The sequence below is a fragment of the Pecten maximus genome, unplaced genomic scaffold (genome assembly GCF_902652985.1).
Source record: "Pecten maximus unplaced genomic scaffold, xPecMax1.1, whole genome shotgun sequence".
NCBI classification, from domain to species: domain Eukaryota; kingdom Metazoa; phylum Mollusca; class Bivalvia; order Pectinida; family Pectinidae; genus Pecten; species Pecten maximus.
This window is the reverse complement of record NW_022979540.1, coordinates 90,122-112,198: the sequence shown is the minus strand read 5'-3', so window position 1 is coordinate 112,198 and position 22,077 is coordinate 90,122. Positions and strand designations below refer to the sequence as shown.

Here is a 22,077-nt window from a genome sequence, read left to right as displayed (position 1 = left end):
CATCCTCAAATGAACCTAGCTGTTAGTTAATAGGACATGGTACATATATAACAAAATCAAAATATTGACACTTCCACACACTTTGGAGACACTCTGGACAAGGTGATTCATTTTAATATGTTGCTATGAATTCAACACAATATGTAACTCCAAATAAAAACAAATACTTGTATTTAATATCTTTATTTTGATTACAGCATCGAAATGGAGAGCATTGTGGTGCCATCTGAAGTGCAATTAGACATGCAGAAAGATGACAATTTGCTCATGAAAGGTAACTGTTTACAATACCCCATATTTTACTTTGCAAAATAGGGTTTGAAATGGTCAACATAAAAAATGGGTCAGTTTTTCCACCAGAGTTTTCATGGTTTCCTTATGTGGAAGGATTCTGTCAATGTTGAAGTCCTGTTTTGTGTAAGTTACAAAGTCACAAAATTGGGCACCTGTGCCCAAAAGCTGCCCTTGCACTTGGAACCAGTGTATATGCATATTAGATAATTCATATTTCCCTCCATTTTTTTCTAAGAAGAATTTGTTGCTGTTGGTACATGCATCTTCAATTGACATGTCTCTCACAGAATATGGGCACTTGATTTCAACTAATCCAGTAACCATTTTGTCACAGACAATTGCATCTGGGGTAGCTCCTATAAAGGGTAGCTTGGGGTTTATCACAAGGCCAATATCATGGATATGGATGCCACTTTGTTTGATGTACATTTGTTTGGCTATTAGTTCATTTGCCTTTCCATAAGATGTTGGAGCTGATGTAAAACTTCGCTCCTGAAAAGTGCTCATGAAAGCATCATTTATAAATTTTTTTCGAAGCATTATCCTACCAAAGTTTGATGCAGTGATTCTTTTCTTTCTCTCTGTGAACCACAGTTGTGTATCTGACTGAGAGCGAGTTGACTTTTCAATATCCTGTGCCTCTGTTTGGGTTAATGATACATCCCCCCATTCTGGTGTTGGTGCTGGTACATCAATACAGCTGGGTAGCTCCTTAGGAAATGCTATATCTCCACATTTGTCAGAATTTACCTCCCTTGGTTGAGTGACAGGTTGTATAAGGGGAGCCTGAAATTATAAGGTAAGTCTGCCTGATATTATACAAACTAAAATTAATGTGATCATCACAACACAAATATGTTAAATTGAATAATAAATTAATAATATTATGGATGATACAAGTATTTCATTGAAATAAGAGAAGATACACTGTAATTAAATCAATAATTTAAAGAAAATACTTTTAATTTTTGTCGTTTGATGTATATTATCCTCTCTTATCTTTGATTGAACAGTTGTTATCTGTGTAATATTTGCTATATGTACATAGCAAAAATTGCTATTAGTTTGTGTTTGTATTTTAAACAGATATTTCCTATTTTTCAGAAACACAACCTTTAGACCTACTGGCTCTGGCTGCTGAAAACAGAAGATTAGACCAGGAGCATGCCAAACTTATATCAAACAACGCACGTTTAAGTGAAGGTTATTCCAAAATGATACTTCAATATGAACAGTTATGTCGAAAGACAACTTCCCATGAGGTACAGGGGGATTCCAAGGCCATGTTCAGCTGTAATAATTTGAAACCATCAGATTACCAGTACTACACCGGATTTTCTAGTGACAGATTTCACAATTTGGTCAAGTTTTTTATCCCATCAGAAGAAGAGCCATTTACATTTACAAAAACAGTGAGTGGAACAAAAAATATTTCTTTGGAAGACCAGCTTCTTCTTGTGCTGATGAAGTTACGACAAAATTTTGATTTTGTACATTTAAGTAACCTATTCATGTTTTCTTCTCAGGCTTGCAGCACAATATTTTCCAATTGGATTAATTACATGTTTTTCAAACTTGGTTCACTTGTGATTTGGCCCAAAAGAGAGGAGATAGTGAGGAATATGCCATCGAAGTACAAAGAGGATTTCCCTGACACGATTGTTATCATCGATGGAACAGAACTCAAAATTCAAAAACCAAGTGCATTAAATCGACAGAGTCAGTGCTACTCGGACTATAAATCCTGTACTACCTTGAAAGCTCTAGTTGGTGTTGATCCCAGAGGATCGGTTATCTTTGCCTCAATGCTTTTTTCTGGATCTATTTCGGATAAAGTTTTAACCAAAGAAAGTGGTTTTCTTAACCTTCTGACAGACCTCATTGAGCAACAGAAAATAAACAGAGGGGATGGTATCATGGCTGACAAGGGTTTCCTTATTGAGGATGAACTGAAGGAACTTGGACTCAAGTTAAATATTCCACCATTTGCTTCAAGTGGAGCACAGATGAAGCCAGGGGATGTTTCAAAAACTATAAAAATTGCAAAACACAGAGTTCATGTGGAAAGAGCTATTGCACGTATCAAGCAATTTAAAATTTTGTCTGACAAAATAAGCCTATCTTTATTTGGCTGTATAAACCAAGTTTGGTTAGTTTGTAGTTTGTTGACAAACTTCATGCCATATTTAATACAAGACTGATCTTTTTTGTATTGTGCCTTGTTCCATTGATACCTCTTTTAGTATACAGTCTAAGATATTTCATGTATTTTATGTTATGCATGGGATATATTGGTTTGGTTTATTTTATTTTACCTAATACAGCCAGGGTCATTTAAGAATGAGCTGGAGTACCCAGAGGAAAACGACCGACCTTCCATCCTAAGTCACTTCCAGGCAGTTGCCACAGGGTTTCGAACTTGCAACCCAGAGGTGAAGGGCCAGTGATAAAATGTTATGATCAGGACACCTTAACCCCTTGGCTTCCACGGCCCATTATGCATGTGAAAGATATTTGGTATGATGTTTAAAATCCCTAGAAAATCAAGTGTTTAACCTTATAAATAATACTTATAAAACAATTACATTTGAATATCATGCAGCATACATACATGATAGCTTAGAGCTGAACCGATGAACTGGGGGCCTAATGGGGTATTAACTGTACTTGTGTCACTTCCATTTTCCACCAAGTATGAAATGGGGCTGTTGCTGAGACTCTTTAAATGAGCAATATCGGATGTCGTCAGGGGCATTTTCCTGCAATGTTAATATATGTGATAAATGATATTTAGGTTGAATTCTCTCAACTGTATATTCACATGTTAAACTTCTGCAGTTTAATTGATGAAATTGAAATATGTACATGAATGTATAAACAACAAAATTAACCAATTTGTCAATCAAAACCTCAAAGGAAGTTCCACTACACTCTGTGTGTTACAAATAAATTAAACGATATATTGAATGGTACGACTCATCCTACCAAAGGAATATGTATCTCAAAGAGTATCATACTATGTATACCTATTGTCAACAAAAGAGGCAATAACTGGTTTCCTTTTCCGATTCATATTGAGTGGTCTGGATATGACCATCTGCGACACAGGCTCTGGCTTTATTTTATGTCCTCTCGGCTTATCCCACTGCTGTGGTAAACTTGTTGATGAAGGCTGAGAGGGAACTTCTTTCAATCCAGCGATTTTCCACTCCTCAATTATAACTATCACAGCAAGAATGTGTGCACACTGTCCAGATATTCTGTAAATTTTGGTTTTCAATTATTGATCTCTTGCAAACATATCGATGGCAATTGCAGTTGATTGTATTAATATTGACTTTTAAATACATTCCGGTATATACAATAAGGACTGCAAATAAAGAAGGTAAGATCTAAACAAAGATTTAAATGCTGTTATAAAAATGTACAGTAATTAAATTAGTTTAAAAAAAAAACCAAGATTGATCAGATAAATCGATTTGTAATTTGAATCAAATTTTTATTTTAAAATGTCCTTTAATTCAGTGCCATAATTATTGAGTTACTGAAGTATGTCCACACATATATATATATACATACCCATTGTTTAATGTTTAAAAATCTGTTTAACAGCTGCATGCATGTTAATATCAGGAACATCAAAATCCGTAAAAAAATCAACTGCTGGAAATGAAAATTTTACTTGTAGAAAATGTAATGTTGTTTCTGATAGGTAAAAGGAATAATCTTGGTTGTGTAGATGGACTGGACTGGGATGATCAGGATTAATTACCAGGTAGCTCAGTCATTAGTGTGTCTGGTAATTATAAGAGTACCGGCTGTCCCAGGTTTGAATCCTTTTTTCATTTGATATCTAATTAGGCTGTCGTAGGATGTTAAAAACCTGATAGCCATACATATTGTAGTCGCTATCATGATATGTGTAATGTAGCCTATTTAGGGCCTATACATCGGTACAATATGTTTTGACATATTCCATCATTGCTTTTAAATCATTTCATTTTAAACGATATGCATGCACCATTGCAACACGAATTTAATTTTATGATTTAAAAAGAAATATTTTGTGCAAGGACCCCAAAACTTGTTTTAATAGCTTTGGCTTCCATTGGATATTGTAGTGAAAATCCAGGGAGAGCGAGCTGTTTTCTCAACAATATTTTGAAATTTTTTTTCTACTTTGATAGATCTACTGATAGGCCTAATTTGGTTACATTGTTACAGTACTAGTCATCACATCAACTCTACTGTCAATAAGGCAAACAGAACATTCCCTTCTGGAATCAATTTATCTGCTTTGTTGATATCGATCTGTGATATATATTAATATGCTATGTGTACTAAACTGTAGGCCTAATTATTCTGAATTTTAATGTCTGTATTCATGTTGTTTTCACAATTTTTAATTAAAATGATTTTTTCTTAATTTACACTTAATATTGTTCTATTTTCACTGGATCAGAATGGGAGATGCAGTGCCATTTCTATTGCATTTGTGACTCCACTAACGTCATGCATATTTCTTTTTGCCTTTCGTATTCATTCAACGTAACCTTGCACACATAGGCTAACATGTTAGGCCTAATTGATCACACACTGTACATGCACTCAAACAAAATACAAAAAGAAATAAAAACAAACAATCAACAAACAAATCAGAACATCTTAACTAGTTTATTATTCCTACCCAGCTTTACAGCTGCAATGCGCATCTGTGATCTTCCGTTGATCGAGGTCTATATTGATGACAGTTGAGTGAGGGTCCTCCGACTTCCTCTGGCTGCGGTAAACCCGGGCCGATATACACGCATTTCTGCTGCTTTCGCCGCTAATTGTTACACATTTGATGTAGCTACCTCTTGCAAAAGAAATGGCCTTTTGTTTCTGTCGCAAGGTAGGAGTATAAGGAAGGTATGCCGCAGAAACGTCGTCGGGTATGTCGCCGAAAGCGGTCTTGCCCGCCATATTTGTTTACGTTTGATGACGGGCCTTTCCTACTTGACAACCGTCGTTAAGGTGGGCGATCCCACAATTGACGCCCGTTTAAATTGGCAATACAAAAAATAAACACCGTGGCCATTACTATCAGTATTGTGTTGTTTGTTTTGTTTAATAATACAAGGTATAATATTCTGTACAGAATAGTGAAACACATACATTGAGACAAAGTTTGTAGTATACACTGCATAAAACGTTCCCTCAATACAGCATAGTATATTTAACCATACAATAGTACTTATTATAACATGTTTGTTTTAAAACATATCATTTCAATATTTTTATAATATACATTATATATATTTTACAATTTGATGTTTGAAGTTCACATATTATTTTTTAGATGTCTTTCTAGTAATTGGATGAACATAGATAGTTTTGATAATACTCTAATATTGCATAATGATAATAATCCTTTCATTTTATGAATAGATGGGTTACATGTATAATAACAAGGTACATACTCTCTACGAATGTGATTTACATATATATTTGAACTAAAAAATCAATAATGATACTCGCATCCAACTCCAGTAAAACATAGCGGACAAATTCTATTTTCACGAGACGTTTCGGTTCTAGAAGACCAATTAATATTATAGTAATTATTAGTACTTGTATTTACAGGCTTAAATTACAGAAATGAAACATTCTTCTGATCTGGTTTAATTCATCAGAAGTAAAATCAACTGATATACTGCATATTTTTCGTCATTACACAGTTTGTGATAATGAAATAATTTCTGTTTAGTGTTTACTTTTATCAAAAAGATAACTTCTTATCATTGCCAATTGATTAGGTCGTTGAAAAGTTACCATATTGTATAGTTACAAAAAACTGGGTACAGAAATGTTAGTTTGATACTTTGGTACTTTACAGCACACTCTCATCTGGGCAATAGATTTATCCACACATGCCTCTCTTATCTTGTTCAATATATTCCAATGAAATAGAATAAATGCAGTCTAGTAATTAATAAAATGTCGCAATGGTGTTATGGCAGTTAAAAATTATAGACCATGATAAACAATAAAAAGCTACATTTAATCATTTGATTTGTCTGGCATATAAACCAAACAGGAAGGGTGGATACATATATTCTAGCAAATATTGGAATCAAAAAATTGATCGACAGGTAAAAAAAGTTTATATTATAGTTAGGTGAGATGTCTTGAAAGGATGGTGTAAAACTATTTATGGAAGTTACATTAAATATATATTTATAATCCTGGTAAATACAAGCAGCAATGTACTGCTCGGTTAGAGATCTCTCTGTTACATTGTAATTAAGTCTAATATTGAAATCAAAATTGAACAAAAACTATTTATGATAAAGCATAGTACCAGAAGGGGTACAATTTATCTAAAATATTGTTTGAAACTCAAATACTGCTTCAGAAAAAAAACACAACTTTGTATTACCTAGTCTTAAATTATTTCTTATGACAACCAACATTATACACAACGCTACAGTATCACACACCAACATTATACAAAACACTACAGTATCACACAACAACATTATACAGAACACTACAGTATCACACACCAACATTATACACAACACTACAGTATCACACACCAACATTATACACAACACTACAGTATCACACATCAACATTATACACAACACTACAGTATCACACACCAACATTATACACAACACTACAGTATCACACACCAACATTATAAATGACACTACAGTATCACACACTGACATTATACACAACACTACAGTATCACACACCGACATTATACACAACACTACAGTATCACAAACCAACATTATAAACAACACTACAGTATCACACACCAACATTATACACAACACTACAGTATCACACACCGACATTATACACAACACTACAGTATCACACACCGACATTATACACAACACTACAGTATCACACACCAACATTATACAAAACACTACAGTATCACACACCAACATAATAAACAACACTACAGTATGACCACCAACATCATAAACAACGTTTTAGTCTGTCTAATCAGCATTGTACACAACACTACAGTATGACTTACCAACAACATACAAATCACTACAGTATGACCCTCCAACTTCATAAATATTTCGGTATGTCTCACCAACCTTATAAACATTTCAGTATTTCCCATCAATCTTATAAATATTTCAGTATGTCCACCAACCTTAGTAACATTTCAGTATGTCCCACCAACCTTATCAACATTTCATTATGTCCCACCAACCTTATAATCATTATATTAAGTCTCACCAACCTTATAAACATTTCAGTATGTCCCACCAACCTTATAAACATTTCAGTATGTCTTACCAAACTTATAAACATTTCAATATGTCTTACCAAACTTATAAACATGTCAGTATGTCTTACCAACTTCATAAACATTTCGGTATGTCTCACTAAACATTTAAACATTTCAGTATGTCCCATCAACCTTATAAACATTTCAGTGTGTCCCATCAACTTAACAAACATTCCAGTATGTCCCACCAACCTTATAAACATTTCAGTATGTCTCATCAACCTTATAAACATTTCAGCATGTCCCACCAACCTTATAAACACTTCATTATGTCTCACCAAACTTATAAACGTTTCAGTATGTCCCACCAACCTTATTTACATTTCAGTATGTCCCACCAACCTTATTTACATTTCAGTATGTCTTACCAACCTTACAATATTTCAGTATGTCCCACCAACCTTATAAATATTTCATTATGTCCCACCAACCTTATAAATATTTCATTATGTCCACCAACCTTATTAACACTTCATTATGTCTCACCAACCTTATACACTTTTCAGTATGTCTCACCAGCCTTATAAACATTTCAGTATGTCCCACCAACCTTAAAAACATTTCATTAAGTCTCACAGACCCTATAAACAGTTCAGTATGTCCCACCAACCTTATAAATATTTCAGTATGTCCCACCAACCGTATAAATATTTCAGTATGTTCACCAACCTTATAAATATTTCAGTATGTCCCACCAACTTTATATATATTTCATTATGTCCTCCAACCTTAGTAACATTTCATTATTTCCCACCAACCTTATAAACATTTTAGTATGTCCCACCAACTGTATAAATATTTCAGCATGTCTCACCAACCTTATAAACATTTCAACATGTCCCACTAACCTTATAAACATTTCAGTATGTCTCACCAACCTTATAAACATTTCAGCATGTCCCACTAACCTTATCAACATTTCAGTATGTTTCACCAACCTTATAAACATTTTAGTATGTCCCACCCACTGTATAAACATTTCAGTATGTCTCACCAACCTTATAAACATTTCAGTATGTCTCACCAACCTTATAAACATTTCATTACGTCTCACCAACCTTATAAACATTTCAGTATGTCTCACCAACCTTATAAACGTTCAGTATGTCCCACCAACCTTAAAAACATTTCATTAAGTCTCACAGACCCTATAAACAGTTCAGTATGTCCCACCAACCTTAAAAACATTTCAGTATGTCCCACCAACCTTATAAATATTTCAGTATGTCCCACCAACCTTATAAACATTTCAGTATGTCCCACCAACCTTATAAATATTTCAGTATGTCCCACCAACCTTATAAACATTTCAGTATGTCCCGCCAACCTTATAAACATTTCAGTATGTCTCACCAACCTTATAAATATTTCAGTATGTCCCACCAACCTTATAAACATTTCAGTATGTCCACCAACCTTATAAATATTTCATTGTCCACCAACCTTAGTAACATTTCATTATTTCCCACCAACATTATAAACATTTTAGTATGTCCCACCAACATTAGTAACATTTTGTATGACTCACCAACTGTATAAACATTTCAGTATGTCCCACCAACTGTATAAATATTTCAGTATGTCCCACCAACATTAGTAACATTTCAGTATGTCCCACCAACATTAGTAACATTTCAGAATGTCTCACCAATCTTATAAATATTTCAGTATGTTCCACCATCCTTATAAACATTTTAGTATGTCCCATCAACCTTATAAACATTTCGGTATGTCTCCCAAACTTATAAACATTTCAGTAAATCTTACCAACTTTATAAACATTTCGGTATGTCTCACTTAACCTGTAAACTTTTCAGTCTGTCCCGCCAACCTTATAAACATTTCAGTATGTCTCACCAACCTTATAAACATTTCAGTATGTCTCACCAACTTTATAAACATTTCAGTATGTTCCACCAAACTTATAAACATTTCGGTATGTCTCACTAAACCTGTAAACTTTTCAGTCTGTCCCGCCAACCTTAGATACAACACTACAGTATGTCCCACCAACCTTATAAACATTTCAGTATGTTCCACCAACCTTATAAACATTTCGGTATGTCTCACTAAACCTGTAAACTTTTCAGTCTGTCCCACCAACCTTATAAACACATCAGCATGTCTTAGACACCAAGCTTAGACACAATAGCTAAGTGTGACTTACCAATCTTAAAAACAACGTTTAGATGTGGCTCACTAAAGTTCTGATCTTATGAAGGTATTTCAAATTAAAGTATATGCGTTTTGGTGCATGCGCTATTCCCGATACTTTGTTCAAGTTAGAAATATCTGAATCACCGGAAAAACATATTTGAGAAGAAATAAAAATCATAATTGAAAATCTATGATCTCTTGAAACGGCACCGACAGAGCCGCGCGAGTCTATCCCTAAATTCTTTACCTGTCAAACCGTACATTACAAAGTTAAGAGCGTGATTAAGTAGTGACGGGAATTCTAGCATATAAACGCATCCAATTCTACATCAGCAGCTATGGTGTATAACGATATGCATATCAGAGGAAGTGACGTCACGAAGAATACTAGCACGACAACCATCAACAGTAACATTGTTTTCAATGTTGAAGGATTTATCTTTATTCTGCCTGATAGCAAGTTGTTTGATAGTTGATGTCTACGTTTACTAGCAATACAGAGACTTCTAATAATGAAGAGACTAAATACCGAGATAGCAGAAAGGGGAACAATTGCGTAGGTAGGTATGTCAGTTTTCTTAATATATTCAAAACAAAAAGTGTAATCGTCACTTCATTCAAAACAGAACGCGGGGAAGATTAGAGCAATGGTGGCCAGGAATATACACATCATCGTGATAATCGCTCTTTTCCTGGTGCAGTATGTGGTCACTTTTAAGGGATGACAAACAGCAAAATAACGATCTACACTTAGGGCCACCGTAATCCAGGAGGAAAACTGGATAAATATTATATTAAATATAGATAAAGAATTGCAATAAGACAATGTTTTATTGACCAATACATTCACAAGTCCTATGCTGTCAATCCAACGTATGACCCCTCCAGAAATCAACACTGCACAATCAGACAGAGCTAGGACCGCCAGATAGAGATAGAAAGACGAGGCACTAGAAAGCTGTGTCATCAAGACAAAAGAAAGACCGTTCCCGACAAGGCCAGATGCTAATATAAACGGCATGAGGTAGAGGTAGACCCAGGATGGTTCGTATGCAAACGTCGTTAGGTTGGCTGCTGATGAAGAGTTCCACAAGGAAGTGTTGCCAATAGTTACGGTTTGGATGAATGGCGAAGAAGAGTTCAACATGGAAGTGTTGTCAGTAGTTACGGTTTGGTTGAATGGCGATGAAGAGTTCCACAAAGAAGTGTTGCCAATAGTTACGATTTGGTCGGTAAATGGAAATGTAATGTTTTCCATGATTAAAGCTGACTCTGAAAAAGAGAAAATTATTTGTCTCACTTTTTAATATCAGTCAGGACTCCGTGATTAACTCGTTTAACACTGATATCGAAATGTATATTTTCAAATTGTTGATTAATGTTACGTTGATATTTTAAAAAGAAAGTCCCCTCTTAATATGTCTACCTATAGACATAACCTAACCTATAGTTTGGTTATGATGACTGACGTAATAATTAAATAAGTATTTATATAATAATCCGAATTTTTATGTTAATGACCGTAGCGACTTAACAACAACTGTTCTGAATGCATAATGACAAAATTAGATGATCTGACCACACTGGAACATTGTACGATGTTTACTTGCCGAAATATACGCAATTTAATTCCAATCCAAACCGCCTCGCAGCTTCAGGTCGCCATCTTTGTTCAAATCAAAGCATCTGTGCGTTTGAAAGTCAGTACTGCAAAGCTTCTAAACGATCTTGTGATGCAAACTTTAAGATTGTAATAGAAACGAAATATGAATTTTAAAATAATTTGATTTCAATTACTTATGCTTTAGGTTAGCGAATCGTAGCATTTAATTACGATGAAACTTTAATGTTGCACTCAATACTGATCACAATGATTTTATTGAGACATTTTTTATTTCTTACGCTTCATTTCATTTTAAGTGTTGATCCATGCGCATGCGCAATATAAAACAGGCCAGCGAGGTTGGTATTTAGTGCCTTCCTAATAGAATGTGACCAGGAAAACATGACGATAATAAAACAGAAGATCATTGAACATTACCGGATTATTCTCGCATTTTTTGAGACACCAATAATATGCTAAAATGCAAAGGAAGGTAACACTGATTTTGTTCATAGCTATTGTATCAAGTAAAACGAACAGTTATTGCGAAAATATCAGTATTTGCTTCACCTAGTTGGGCTAGACCTACTTTCGTTTAACAGTTTTCAGATATATGGTCATATAAATAATTCATCTTCTCAACCATAGTCGATCTAGTTACTTATCCGCGGAATTGGTCAATCAAGAATATTTGTACTTCTCATGTACAGTGCATCTTTGTTTAAATTTGACTGGTCTGCAGGTCTGATCTGACTACCCTCAGCTGACCCTGACACGGCCACGTTACTATCGTATCATTTTGTAAACACTGCATAATAAATGTCTGTATCCACGGCAGATTTGTCTGGATGACTACAATTTTTTACCTTCTGGCAGAGACGTGCATATGATATACACGTCTCTGCTTCTGGGACGTTGTGTCTCCACCCCCTGTATTGACTTCATACTTATGTTTACCATATGACTCGAGCTCATAACCTGTCTTTCTACTCTATGACTCACAACCTGTCACAGGTTTACTGGTCATGAGTTACAGGGTAAACGGCATACATGCCATACTTTCAGGAGACCAATATCGGAGATTGATGATTATTTTAAGGGGGATTACCTAAAATAAGGGACATTTTTACTCAATTTTAAAGCAATAAACTAATTTTGAAAGTGTAAAGAATATTTATATTTATTTTGGATATTAATCATACTGTTTATGCAAACAACAAAAACATAGATGTGCATGTATCAAATGTGTCACAGATTTAAATAAGTCATAGGTAAACAGACATATAACAGGAGAAAGAGAAAATGTAGTAGCGAGACCGGGGTTCGAACCCAGGACCCTCCAAATTCTAGACGAACACTCTACCACTGAGCTATCTGTTCGCCGATGATCAACCCAGTCCAGTTCCGCAACATTCCTCCCTCCTTTTATCAAGTCTTCACCCCCATAGACAACAGGTTCGGATATCCCGTTGCTTTAGGATCCTCCCAATGCTTTAAACAAGGATTTGCAGGCTCGCAAAATATGTAACAGGAGAAAGATAGTAGCCAGACCAGGGTTCAAACTCGAGACCCTGCAAACTCTTGACGTACAGTACTACACTCGACCACTGAGCTACGTACCTGGTCATTGATCGATTATTTATTCATTTTCATGAAATAATCCCAAATTGGCTGAGAGGATGATCAAATTTATTTCCATCAATGCCTCCACTACGGATCGAACATGCGAACTCTGGATAACTACTCTTCTGCTCAACCAACACACATGTACTCAATATCAAAATAAATGTTTGGTTATGTATTGTTCATTTATAATTATGGACGGCCTTCCCCGATAGTGACATACATGTGTGTGATGAATGTGTGCATTAATACATGTTTCAGGAGTCTGCGGTATGTTCGTGTTTGTCTCCATGTGGTATTAATGTGAAAAACTTTTAAATTTTTTTAAGATTGTTCCAGCACTGGCAACCTAAGTATGTCTTTCCCTTTAGGTTAAGAAGTTAGTTATCAATTAAATCTCTTTCATTTGATCATATAAAAACAGAGAATATTTCCCGAAATATTATGTATATGTACCTTGTATTACTGACCCGGATGTTTAAACAGGAATGGACTACACATTCTTATCAAGTATTTGCATAACAATAAAAACACTGAATTTTTTGGGGAAAAAAAGTATTCAAGTGTCAGTCGGGTTAGTAGAGACAAAGTTTTTACTGTATTTGGCCTATTAGTCTAAGTCATAAAAATGTGAAATTAAAAAAGAATTTGGTTATTGAAGATCAGAGAAATGTCAACAACAAATTTAAAAAGAATAGCATGGGTTTTTTTTCAGTCAGTTCTGAATGATGGCCTGTGTAAGCACGGTATGAAGATGTAAAATTAAGTTCATTTTACACAATTACCAGCTTTGATTGTAAATAAATGTTTGGTTATGTATTGTTCATTTATAATTATGGACGGCCTTCCCCGATAGTGACATACATGTGTGTGATGAATGTGTGCATTAATACATGTTTCAGGAGTCTGCGGTATGTTCGTGTTTGTCTCCATGTGGTATTAATGTGAAAAACTTTTAAATTTTTTTAAGATTGTTCCAGCACTGGCAACCTAAGTATGTCTTTCCCTTTAGGTTAAGAAGTTAGTTATCAATTAAATCTCTTTCATTTGATCATATAAAAACAGAGAATATTTCCCGAAATATTATGTATATGTACCTTGTATTACTGACCCGGATGTTTAAACAGGAATGGACTACACATTCTTATCAAGTATTTGCATAACAATAAAAACACTGAATTTTTTGGGGAAAAAAAGTATTCAAGTGTCAGTCGGGTTAGTAGAGACAAAGTTTTTACTGTATTTGGCCTATTAGTCTAAGTCATAAAAATGTGAAATTAAAAAAGAATTTGGTTATTGAAGATCAGAGAAATGTCAACAACAAATTTAAAAAGAATAGCATGGGTTTTTTTTCAGTCAGTTCTGAATGATGGCCTGTGTAAGCACGGTATGAAGATGTAAAATTAAGTTCATTTTACACAATTACCAGCTTTGATTGTCTAAATTAAGTTCATCTGTGTAAACTTTTTTTTTTGTGGGGATTTGTTTTGTTTTTGTTTGATAAATCTTTGCAACAACTTTTTAAGTCATGTAAATATATAAAAGAATATGATTCTTTATCTTGACAACTTGACTACAGTAAGAATTTAGCTTTCAAAATACATTGCGCTCCACACCATATTGTTGACATGGTTCTGTACGTGACATTTTCACAATTAATTCATTTCTTCATTAGAATACTACTGTGTTATATATTTCTTGAATCCACTCGAACATACAAATATTTCTTTCATTTCCCAAATCTGTAATTGAAATAATTGTATAATATACATGTATGTGTTTGCAGTAATAAGAATTTTTTTTTTTAAACATTCATATTAACATATTTGGTGTATCAATCCAAAAATACTTGTTGACATATACTGCATTACTTTTGTTCTGATTTCAATACACAGAATGTCAGATTTTATTAATCAATAGATCTGGCAACCTCACCTTCTAACAGGTCAAAGACCTTTGATGAGACTAATTAATGAGTATTCAGAGTTTCCTCTTGCCCAACCATCGGAAGTTAGACACTGACAAGCTCTCATACAGTTGTTGACTTTGGTTAAGGAACACATTCTCTAATGACATATGATCATATGCTTAATTAAGGGTTGGATTTTCACTAACTTGAAGAGTTGTGTCCCTTTGTTTTCTTTCATATACATCTTATTCTAGCAGATTGCTATTCATATTTGTTTCCAATTGTTCTACACATCATTATATACATCTGATGACATTTGAAAGTGGGCGAAAAATGGAATAGGTTATTTTATTGAGTCACAAGAAATCTGGAAGTTACAAAAGAGGTGAAAGAAACTTTACAAATCCATTTTAGTTTTCATGTAGGTAAGATTTTAACATTTTATTGTTATGGTTGTTTTACTTTCCATTGTTTGGGGCAGAGGACATATTCATATAAATCAGATATAGAACTCCTATATAACAAGGTTTACACTTGGTTATTTGTATACTTAAAATTAATTTCTTTCTTTTGATAATATCTCTGTGGTTATAGTCTCTCACATAAGTCTTTACATTTCCTTCTATTAAATATCTTCACAAGTTTCTTCTCATTTCTTTCTATTTCCAGTTTCCTTTTGGTTAAAAAAATTGTCATATTTCGTGGCTTTTGAGAATTGGTTGATTTTCACAATTTGCTTTTTGTTTTGCAATATATGTACATCAATATTTTGCATGTCTCAATAACATGAAAATAGAAATACTCTGCTTCTTCTTTTTTAACAATAATTTTGATGAAATTTTTAGTTTGTTTAAAATTACCTATAATGTTGTTGGGCATTTTGAATTGGCGGATCTGTCAGATCAGCACATATTCAACACACTAGTCCAAGATAACATCCCTGTTCAATTGTTTTTCTTCTGTATGGCTAACTTGATGATCACAATCTTTTCAAACTTGGTCTGGGGCATTATTTGGCTGGTCTAATTTTGTTTAAGAATCTTGAGGCACTATGCTGGCTCCCAAGGAGGAGGGGTGGGACACAAAAGGACGATTCTGCAATTCAAATGCACATGCATTCTGTTGTGATGGTCCCAAATCTTGAATGCTTGCAGGTTTGGTTTAATGAATGACCTTTACCTTCATTAAAGACCACTGGAGCCAGACATGCAATAACCTTGAAAATCTTCAACTGAATAACCTTGAGGTCAAGATACCTGGTATTGGGCCTGTAGTATGCTGATGAAGTGATGGAAAATTTGTTTAAAAACGAGCAACATTGACGTACAACAATGTCACAGCCGTCAAACATGTTTAAATGTTTAAACCCTTTTTTTCTCAATATCAAAAAGAGGTCTAGAGAAGAAGGCGGCTAGGTGATTAATGCAGGCCAATGTGGCCTCTTGTTTGCTTGCTGCACAATGCCTTAAGTACACTTTCATACTCGGATGTCAAAGGTCAATGTCACTATTTCTCTCACATGAAAACCAGTTGCTTGGAATACTACACGTAGCTTAAGATTTGAAAGACAAATGTTAAAGATAATGTAACTATAGATATAAAAATACTGCACATATCAATGAAAGACCATGATTTCCCTAGATGAAAAAGTATTAGAACCCAATGCTACTGGTCACACAATATATTCATAATTCACATATAAATCCACGACCATCTAGCAATTGCTCAGTTTACAAACATAAACATATGACATTATATAATCAACAAGGCTATGACGACATAAGTTCAAATGCAAAAATATGTCCACCGTAAATATTTCATTAGAAAGAAATAGATAAACAATGTGTACAATATATAATCAAAGTACTGTAAGTACTGTAGCGCTAAAACGCTTGTGCAATTTTATCAATTGACAATATATTACACGTTTTTTTCTGTTGGAATTGTATCACAAACAGAATTTCCCTTATTTTTGAGCAAGTCGATATTCAGTTCTTCAATTTGTTCATTACCGTAATTTGACAGATAACACGTTTGGACCTGACCAAACTCACATGTCCATTGTATTTATTTTAGTTAGCCAAAAACCGTTTGAAAGTGTTAACACATGTGTTTCCTTGAATATGGTTGATGTTAACTTATTCCAACACATGTTGTTGACTTCTATTACATGAACGCACCAGTCAATTGTAACTAATTTCAGGTAAAATGAATGTCAGACGGACACTGCAACATTTTGAAGCTTTTACCCTGGTCATTGTATTGAGAAGATTTAGTGAAAAGACTATTCCGACTCTCAACGCTATCAGATTAAATAAATCTTAAAGAATGAAGAATTTGGCCGGACTCTACTAAGTTTAAAGAAACCCGCCATATTCTGATTCAGTCATCCCCCGATTGCAAAAGTGGCAATCGAACATGGCCGAACTGTTAAGGCATGTCAACCTGTTACTAAGTTTGATGGAAATCTCTCGGACTACACATACTCCCAAACAACCTAAAATTCTACTTGCACACATGTATTTATGGCAACCCAAGATGCTCATTCACGCTCTCCTAACATTATAATGGCCGCTGGCCTGGGCGCATAACCGGGGGAGTCCTTGAGACATCAGTGTATAAAAATAATTCGCCGCATTTATTTTTATCGCGAGATTTGTCACATAGCCGAGAACGAGGCTATAACAACGTGCAGTGCACTTAAACTACACACCTGGCCGTTGTTTACATATCGAGCATACGTGAACTTTGCTTAATAATGTTTTCATTTTAACATATTAACAGAATAGTAGCGTAATAACTGAATAAAACAAACAGACATAGTTTACATTTAAATACCTAATTTTAAAATGTAGCAATATGCATACAACAAAACATCGATAAAATTCTAGATCGTTTAAGTTGACAATGATCAAAAAGCTAACCAGCAATCCAATAGACGTCATGCAAAATCGGAATTCGAGTCTATTCCTTTTCTTCTCTCGCTAAGTTCCAATGAATCATTTCCTTTGGGACTATTTCACATAGAAACTTGGTCTGTCGGACCCAGTCAATATTTTTGGGAATTTCCCGTATACTTTCATAAATACACATTTTTCTCTAGATTTTGATTCGCGATAATTTGTTATGTATATATTAAGACTGAAAACTGTCAAGAGCCCGAAATCTAAATATTTCATTAGGGGTATGTGGCTTAACGCAAAGGATATGGGAAACGTCAATACTTTGCATGTTTGAATTTAAAAATTGATTCAGGGAGAAGTATTTTATATGTTTTGTGATATTTATAGCTATGATTACAATTTTTCAATACCATAATTACTTGAAAACAAAGCAATATTTTAGACTTTGTGATTTGTCTGAAATTATACTTTCTGAATACATCATTTTGATGAATAATTGTATGTATGTAATGACAGTTTATTAGAAACATGCATTTAGTCTAAAATTGCATGAACAGGAATACGAACAAAGGTAATGGCAAAAAATATGTTAAAGCTGTTAAAGATGTATTTATTGATCATCATCGTAACTGACATAGTACACGTTACTTTGGCACACATTACTTCGGTACACCGACAACTAATACAACTGGCATTATAATACAGGTTTTATCCTTACATGAACAGCTGATGTAACTGACGAAGTACATGTTACTTTGTTTTTGTTTCATCACCAGAAAGGCCCGAGTGGTTTTCGGATTGTATGTTCACAAAATACGTGCGTACAGGCTTGCATAGTTTCAATACATGGCATCCAGTAGGATTAAAATCTCAAGAGTCAGTGTCATTTGTAATTTTATTTATCCTTTTTTTATTTATACTGAAACAGTATAATAAAGATAATCAATTAAAACTCAAGGATTTTTTTTATCTCGCTTGGCGCGGCGACGCACTTGGAGGGAGCGCGAAGCGTGATATGGCGAGAGATACGAGCATGAACTTTTTCGATCCGATCACAGAGAGATATCGATAGCTAATTTAATTTCAATCAATTTTTTTTTGCACTTCAGCAATAACAAATCTATATCTAATAGATTATGCAAGTGCATAAATACTGATAAAAGTAAAATTGTGGTTTTTTAGAAATGGGGGTCGGTTAAGAAATGAGGAAAGTTGGCTTTTTGATGGAAAGCAACTTGAAATTGTTGAACATTTTACAGGCGCGTAGCTAGGCCTGTTTGGAAGTGTACGCCGACGTGATGCCGAAGGCATCACTCGAGGCGCGTAGCGCGAGGAGGGGGTGGGCACGGGCGGGTGATACTTCCCCCTCCCGCTATGGGGTCTGAAAAATTTGATTTATAGAAGGCCTTAGGAGTAATCTTCAGTATTCTGGTGGCAGTTTCATTAGTCCAACTAAACAAGAAATACGTCTATTTTGTGAGTGATAATCGGTTTTTATTCAACTTTCAATTTCCATGAGATATTGTGTCAATTCATTCATTCATTCATTCATTGAAATATGAAACCCAGTCGGCGGGCTTTGGTTTCAGCAAACCTGGACACTACCAAGTCAAGGTCTACATCAAAATCTCGATATGCTTGCAACAATGCAAGCGACGACATCCGGTCACATCGCATGGTAGACCTCAGATAGGTTTTTACACTGCGCATGATGCTGAACGATCGTTCGGCCGAGGCTGAAGTGACGGGCATACAAAGGACTATCTCCAGACATCGATATACATTTGGGTATAAGCGAGGCTCGTGAATTGATTTTAACGTGTCGCACAGACCGGTTGGTTTGTCTCCAGTAGCATTGGCCCACCGAACTTTCCATGTCTGTAGTTCTGTATTCAGTTGCATGTTGTCTGTAGCGGGTATGTCGTCACCGAAAGAAGCATACAGGTATGCTTGCTTCTCTTGTGTCAAAGCCGGTAGTTTTGTCGGGATGAGGTATTGCGCGACGAATCTGTGCTGGTTCAGAACAAGTCTGTCTATCAGTTCCATGATAAGGTGGTCTAAAAATGGGAGATACATTGCACGCTTCCAGTATTCCGAAGGTGTTGTGGCCGGAACATTGGGTCGGTGTCTCTGACGTTGTAATGCGACCCCTCTTGGCATGCTTGGCGGAATGCCATGCGTCTCAGCAATCTCTGGCATGAGTGAAAAGAGCCTCCCAGACCTCATCATCATTCCGTTCCTCCCGGAGAACATTAATGACCACTTGGCATTCATGGACGGCTTCTAGAAGATCCAGTGATTTGTCCTGCAGTAAAGCAGAGAGTGGGTTGAGCGGACTAAGTATGTGTTCTGCTGATACAAGGGTGATGATAAAATCGAATTGCTTGATGGCCAATGCATATCCTCTAGCTTTGGAGTCGCCGTCACTTCCTAATTCCTCTAATGACTCAACAACAACTGCGAAACATTTCAAAATGTGTTAACTCGGCTGAACCAGCGTGTTTCACAAAGTGTTTTCAGTTTGGTCTTCCTGTTCATGGCCATCCTTGCTTCATCATCATTTGCCAGGCATTCTTCGAAGTTCAGGAGACGCTTTGCTGAATAGTCAAAGGCAAAAGCAACAGTCTGAACAGTGTCCATCATGTTCCTGACAATGGTCTCTTTGCATGAATGTACAATGGACAAATTTAATAAATGTGCTCTGCGATGTGTGTATAGAGCCAACTGAACGCGTTCTCGAATCCGTGCCTGCACACCACGATGGACCCCTGCCATATTGGCGGCACCATCATACCTTGACCTCGCATTTGGTTGATATTGATACCATATTCGCCCAATGCTTCTAAAAATGTTTCTGCTAGTGCTTGTCCGGTTGTACTTGACGCCTCTCTGTAACCAAGGAACTCTTCACTCACCTCTCCCTGCTGACGGTTGAAGTAGCGGACACACAACGCGTTCTGCTCCTTTGTCGAACAATCGGTTGCTTCGTCTGCCATAAATCCAAAACACCCCGCGTTGTTGCAGGCATCGACTAACGATTTCCTAATCTGATCCGCGCACAACTCAATCAACTCGTTTTGTATATGTGGCGATGTATATTTCGCTCTTGGGTCAGAGTTGGCCAAATGCTCAGTCAGGATATGGTCGTTCTCTGCACTAAATCGTAAAAGAGCATGGGAATTTCCTCTTTGGTCTTCATGACCACGGAGGGCAATATTTTGTTTGCCACAAAATAAGATCACTTTTAAAATGGCTTTCAGAATATGCTTATTTTTTTCAACGTTGTCACGATGATGAGATAAGACATGGCTGATGATGTCCTGTTTCCCCTCCTTTACAATACGCACAAACTCCTCGCCGACAGAGACATTGTCGTGGTGGACGGAATTGCCAGAAGTGTGCCGAGCCACAAACTTACTGATGTTACTCCAATCGGTAACTGGCGATGTCTTAACAAACGTTGTGCGTTCTTTTGCATCCTCTCGTTGACTTCCAAAAAATACACAGTTTGCACACTATACTGAATCCTGTGACAGAGAATACCGCATCCATGGATATTTTTTTAGCCAAATTTCTTGGAATTGCCTTTTTTTCCCATGAATGTCCCTACAAAAAAATATCGGTAACTAATGATCTATCAGATTATCCCTTTCCCGAGGGAACTTATTCTGTATTATAATAGTTCTTGTCTGATACTACCCGAGCCGTTATACCTCCCCAGACAACACAATAAGATAATTGTTTCTTCGGGAAAAGGGACAAAATTAATTTAGTACATCATATGACTGTCGTTTGACAATAAAAAGACAACAAACTTATATGTTGTGTTGCTGATTTAGAGAATCTAGCACCAGATCTAGCAATATTGAATTTATTGAACGAGTTTATCAAAGGGACATTCTTTCGTTTTAATAGAGTTTATGTCGTCAAAATGAAACAAATAAAAAAATGCGTATTTTTCCCTTGGGGTACATTAATACGGCAGTTAATTCTCAAGGTAAACCGGAGTTTTTTAAGTAGCAAGTCTCGAAAATTTATAATTCGCCCCGAAGTATCACAAATACCGCAAAGACAGACGATATTTGTGAATGACTTATCATTTTTCGGTACATTTCGGCGTTAATTCCATTACTATTGGACACAAACACTCATATAATCCTAATTCGTACATACATATATGTATGTTTATTTCATCAATAGAAATTTTGCATGTTTCTGATGTCCGAACGAAGGAATGTCCCTTTAATGCTTTGACCTTATTATAAATGTAACTCGAGAAACA

At 35.4% G+C, this 22,077-nt stretch overlaps 1 protein-coding gene across 1 annotated transcript; it reads right to left on the bottom strand.

The window, feature by feature from the left end:
- Nucleotides 1-502: 502 nt before the first annotated feature.
- On the bottom strand, nucleotides 503-4,368 carry LOC117318860. The gene is made up of 4 exons (XM_033873789.1): nucleotides 3,321-4,368; nucleotides 2,906-3,053; nucleotides 569-1,080; nucleotides 503-524 (listed from the first exon to the last, which is right to left on the bottom strand). The coding sequence occupies exons 1-4, from the start codon at nucleotides 3,389-3,391 to the stop codon at nucleotides 503-505; spliced, it is 753 nt and encodes a 250-aa protein (XP_033729680.1). The 5' UTR covers nucleotides 3,392-4,368.
- Between the last annotated feature and the right edge of the window lie 17,709 nt (nucleotides 4,369-22,077).

Coding starts and splice junctions, on each gene's coding strand:
- LOC117318860 (XM_033873789.1), bottom strand. CDS start 3,391: ATGGTCATATCCAGACCACTCAATATGAATCGGAAAAGGAAACCAGTT. Junction 3,054..3,320: donor GCCTCTTTTGTTGACAATAG/GTATACATAGTA, acceptor TTAACATTGCAG/GAAAATGCCCCTGACGACAT. Junction 1,081..2,905: donor GTTCAGCTCTAAGCTATCAT/GTATGTATGCTG, acceptor TTATAATTTCAG/GCTCCCCTTATACAACCTGT.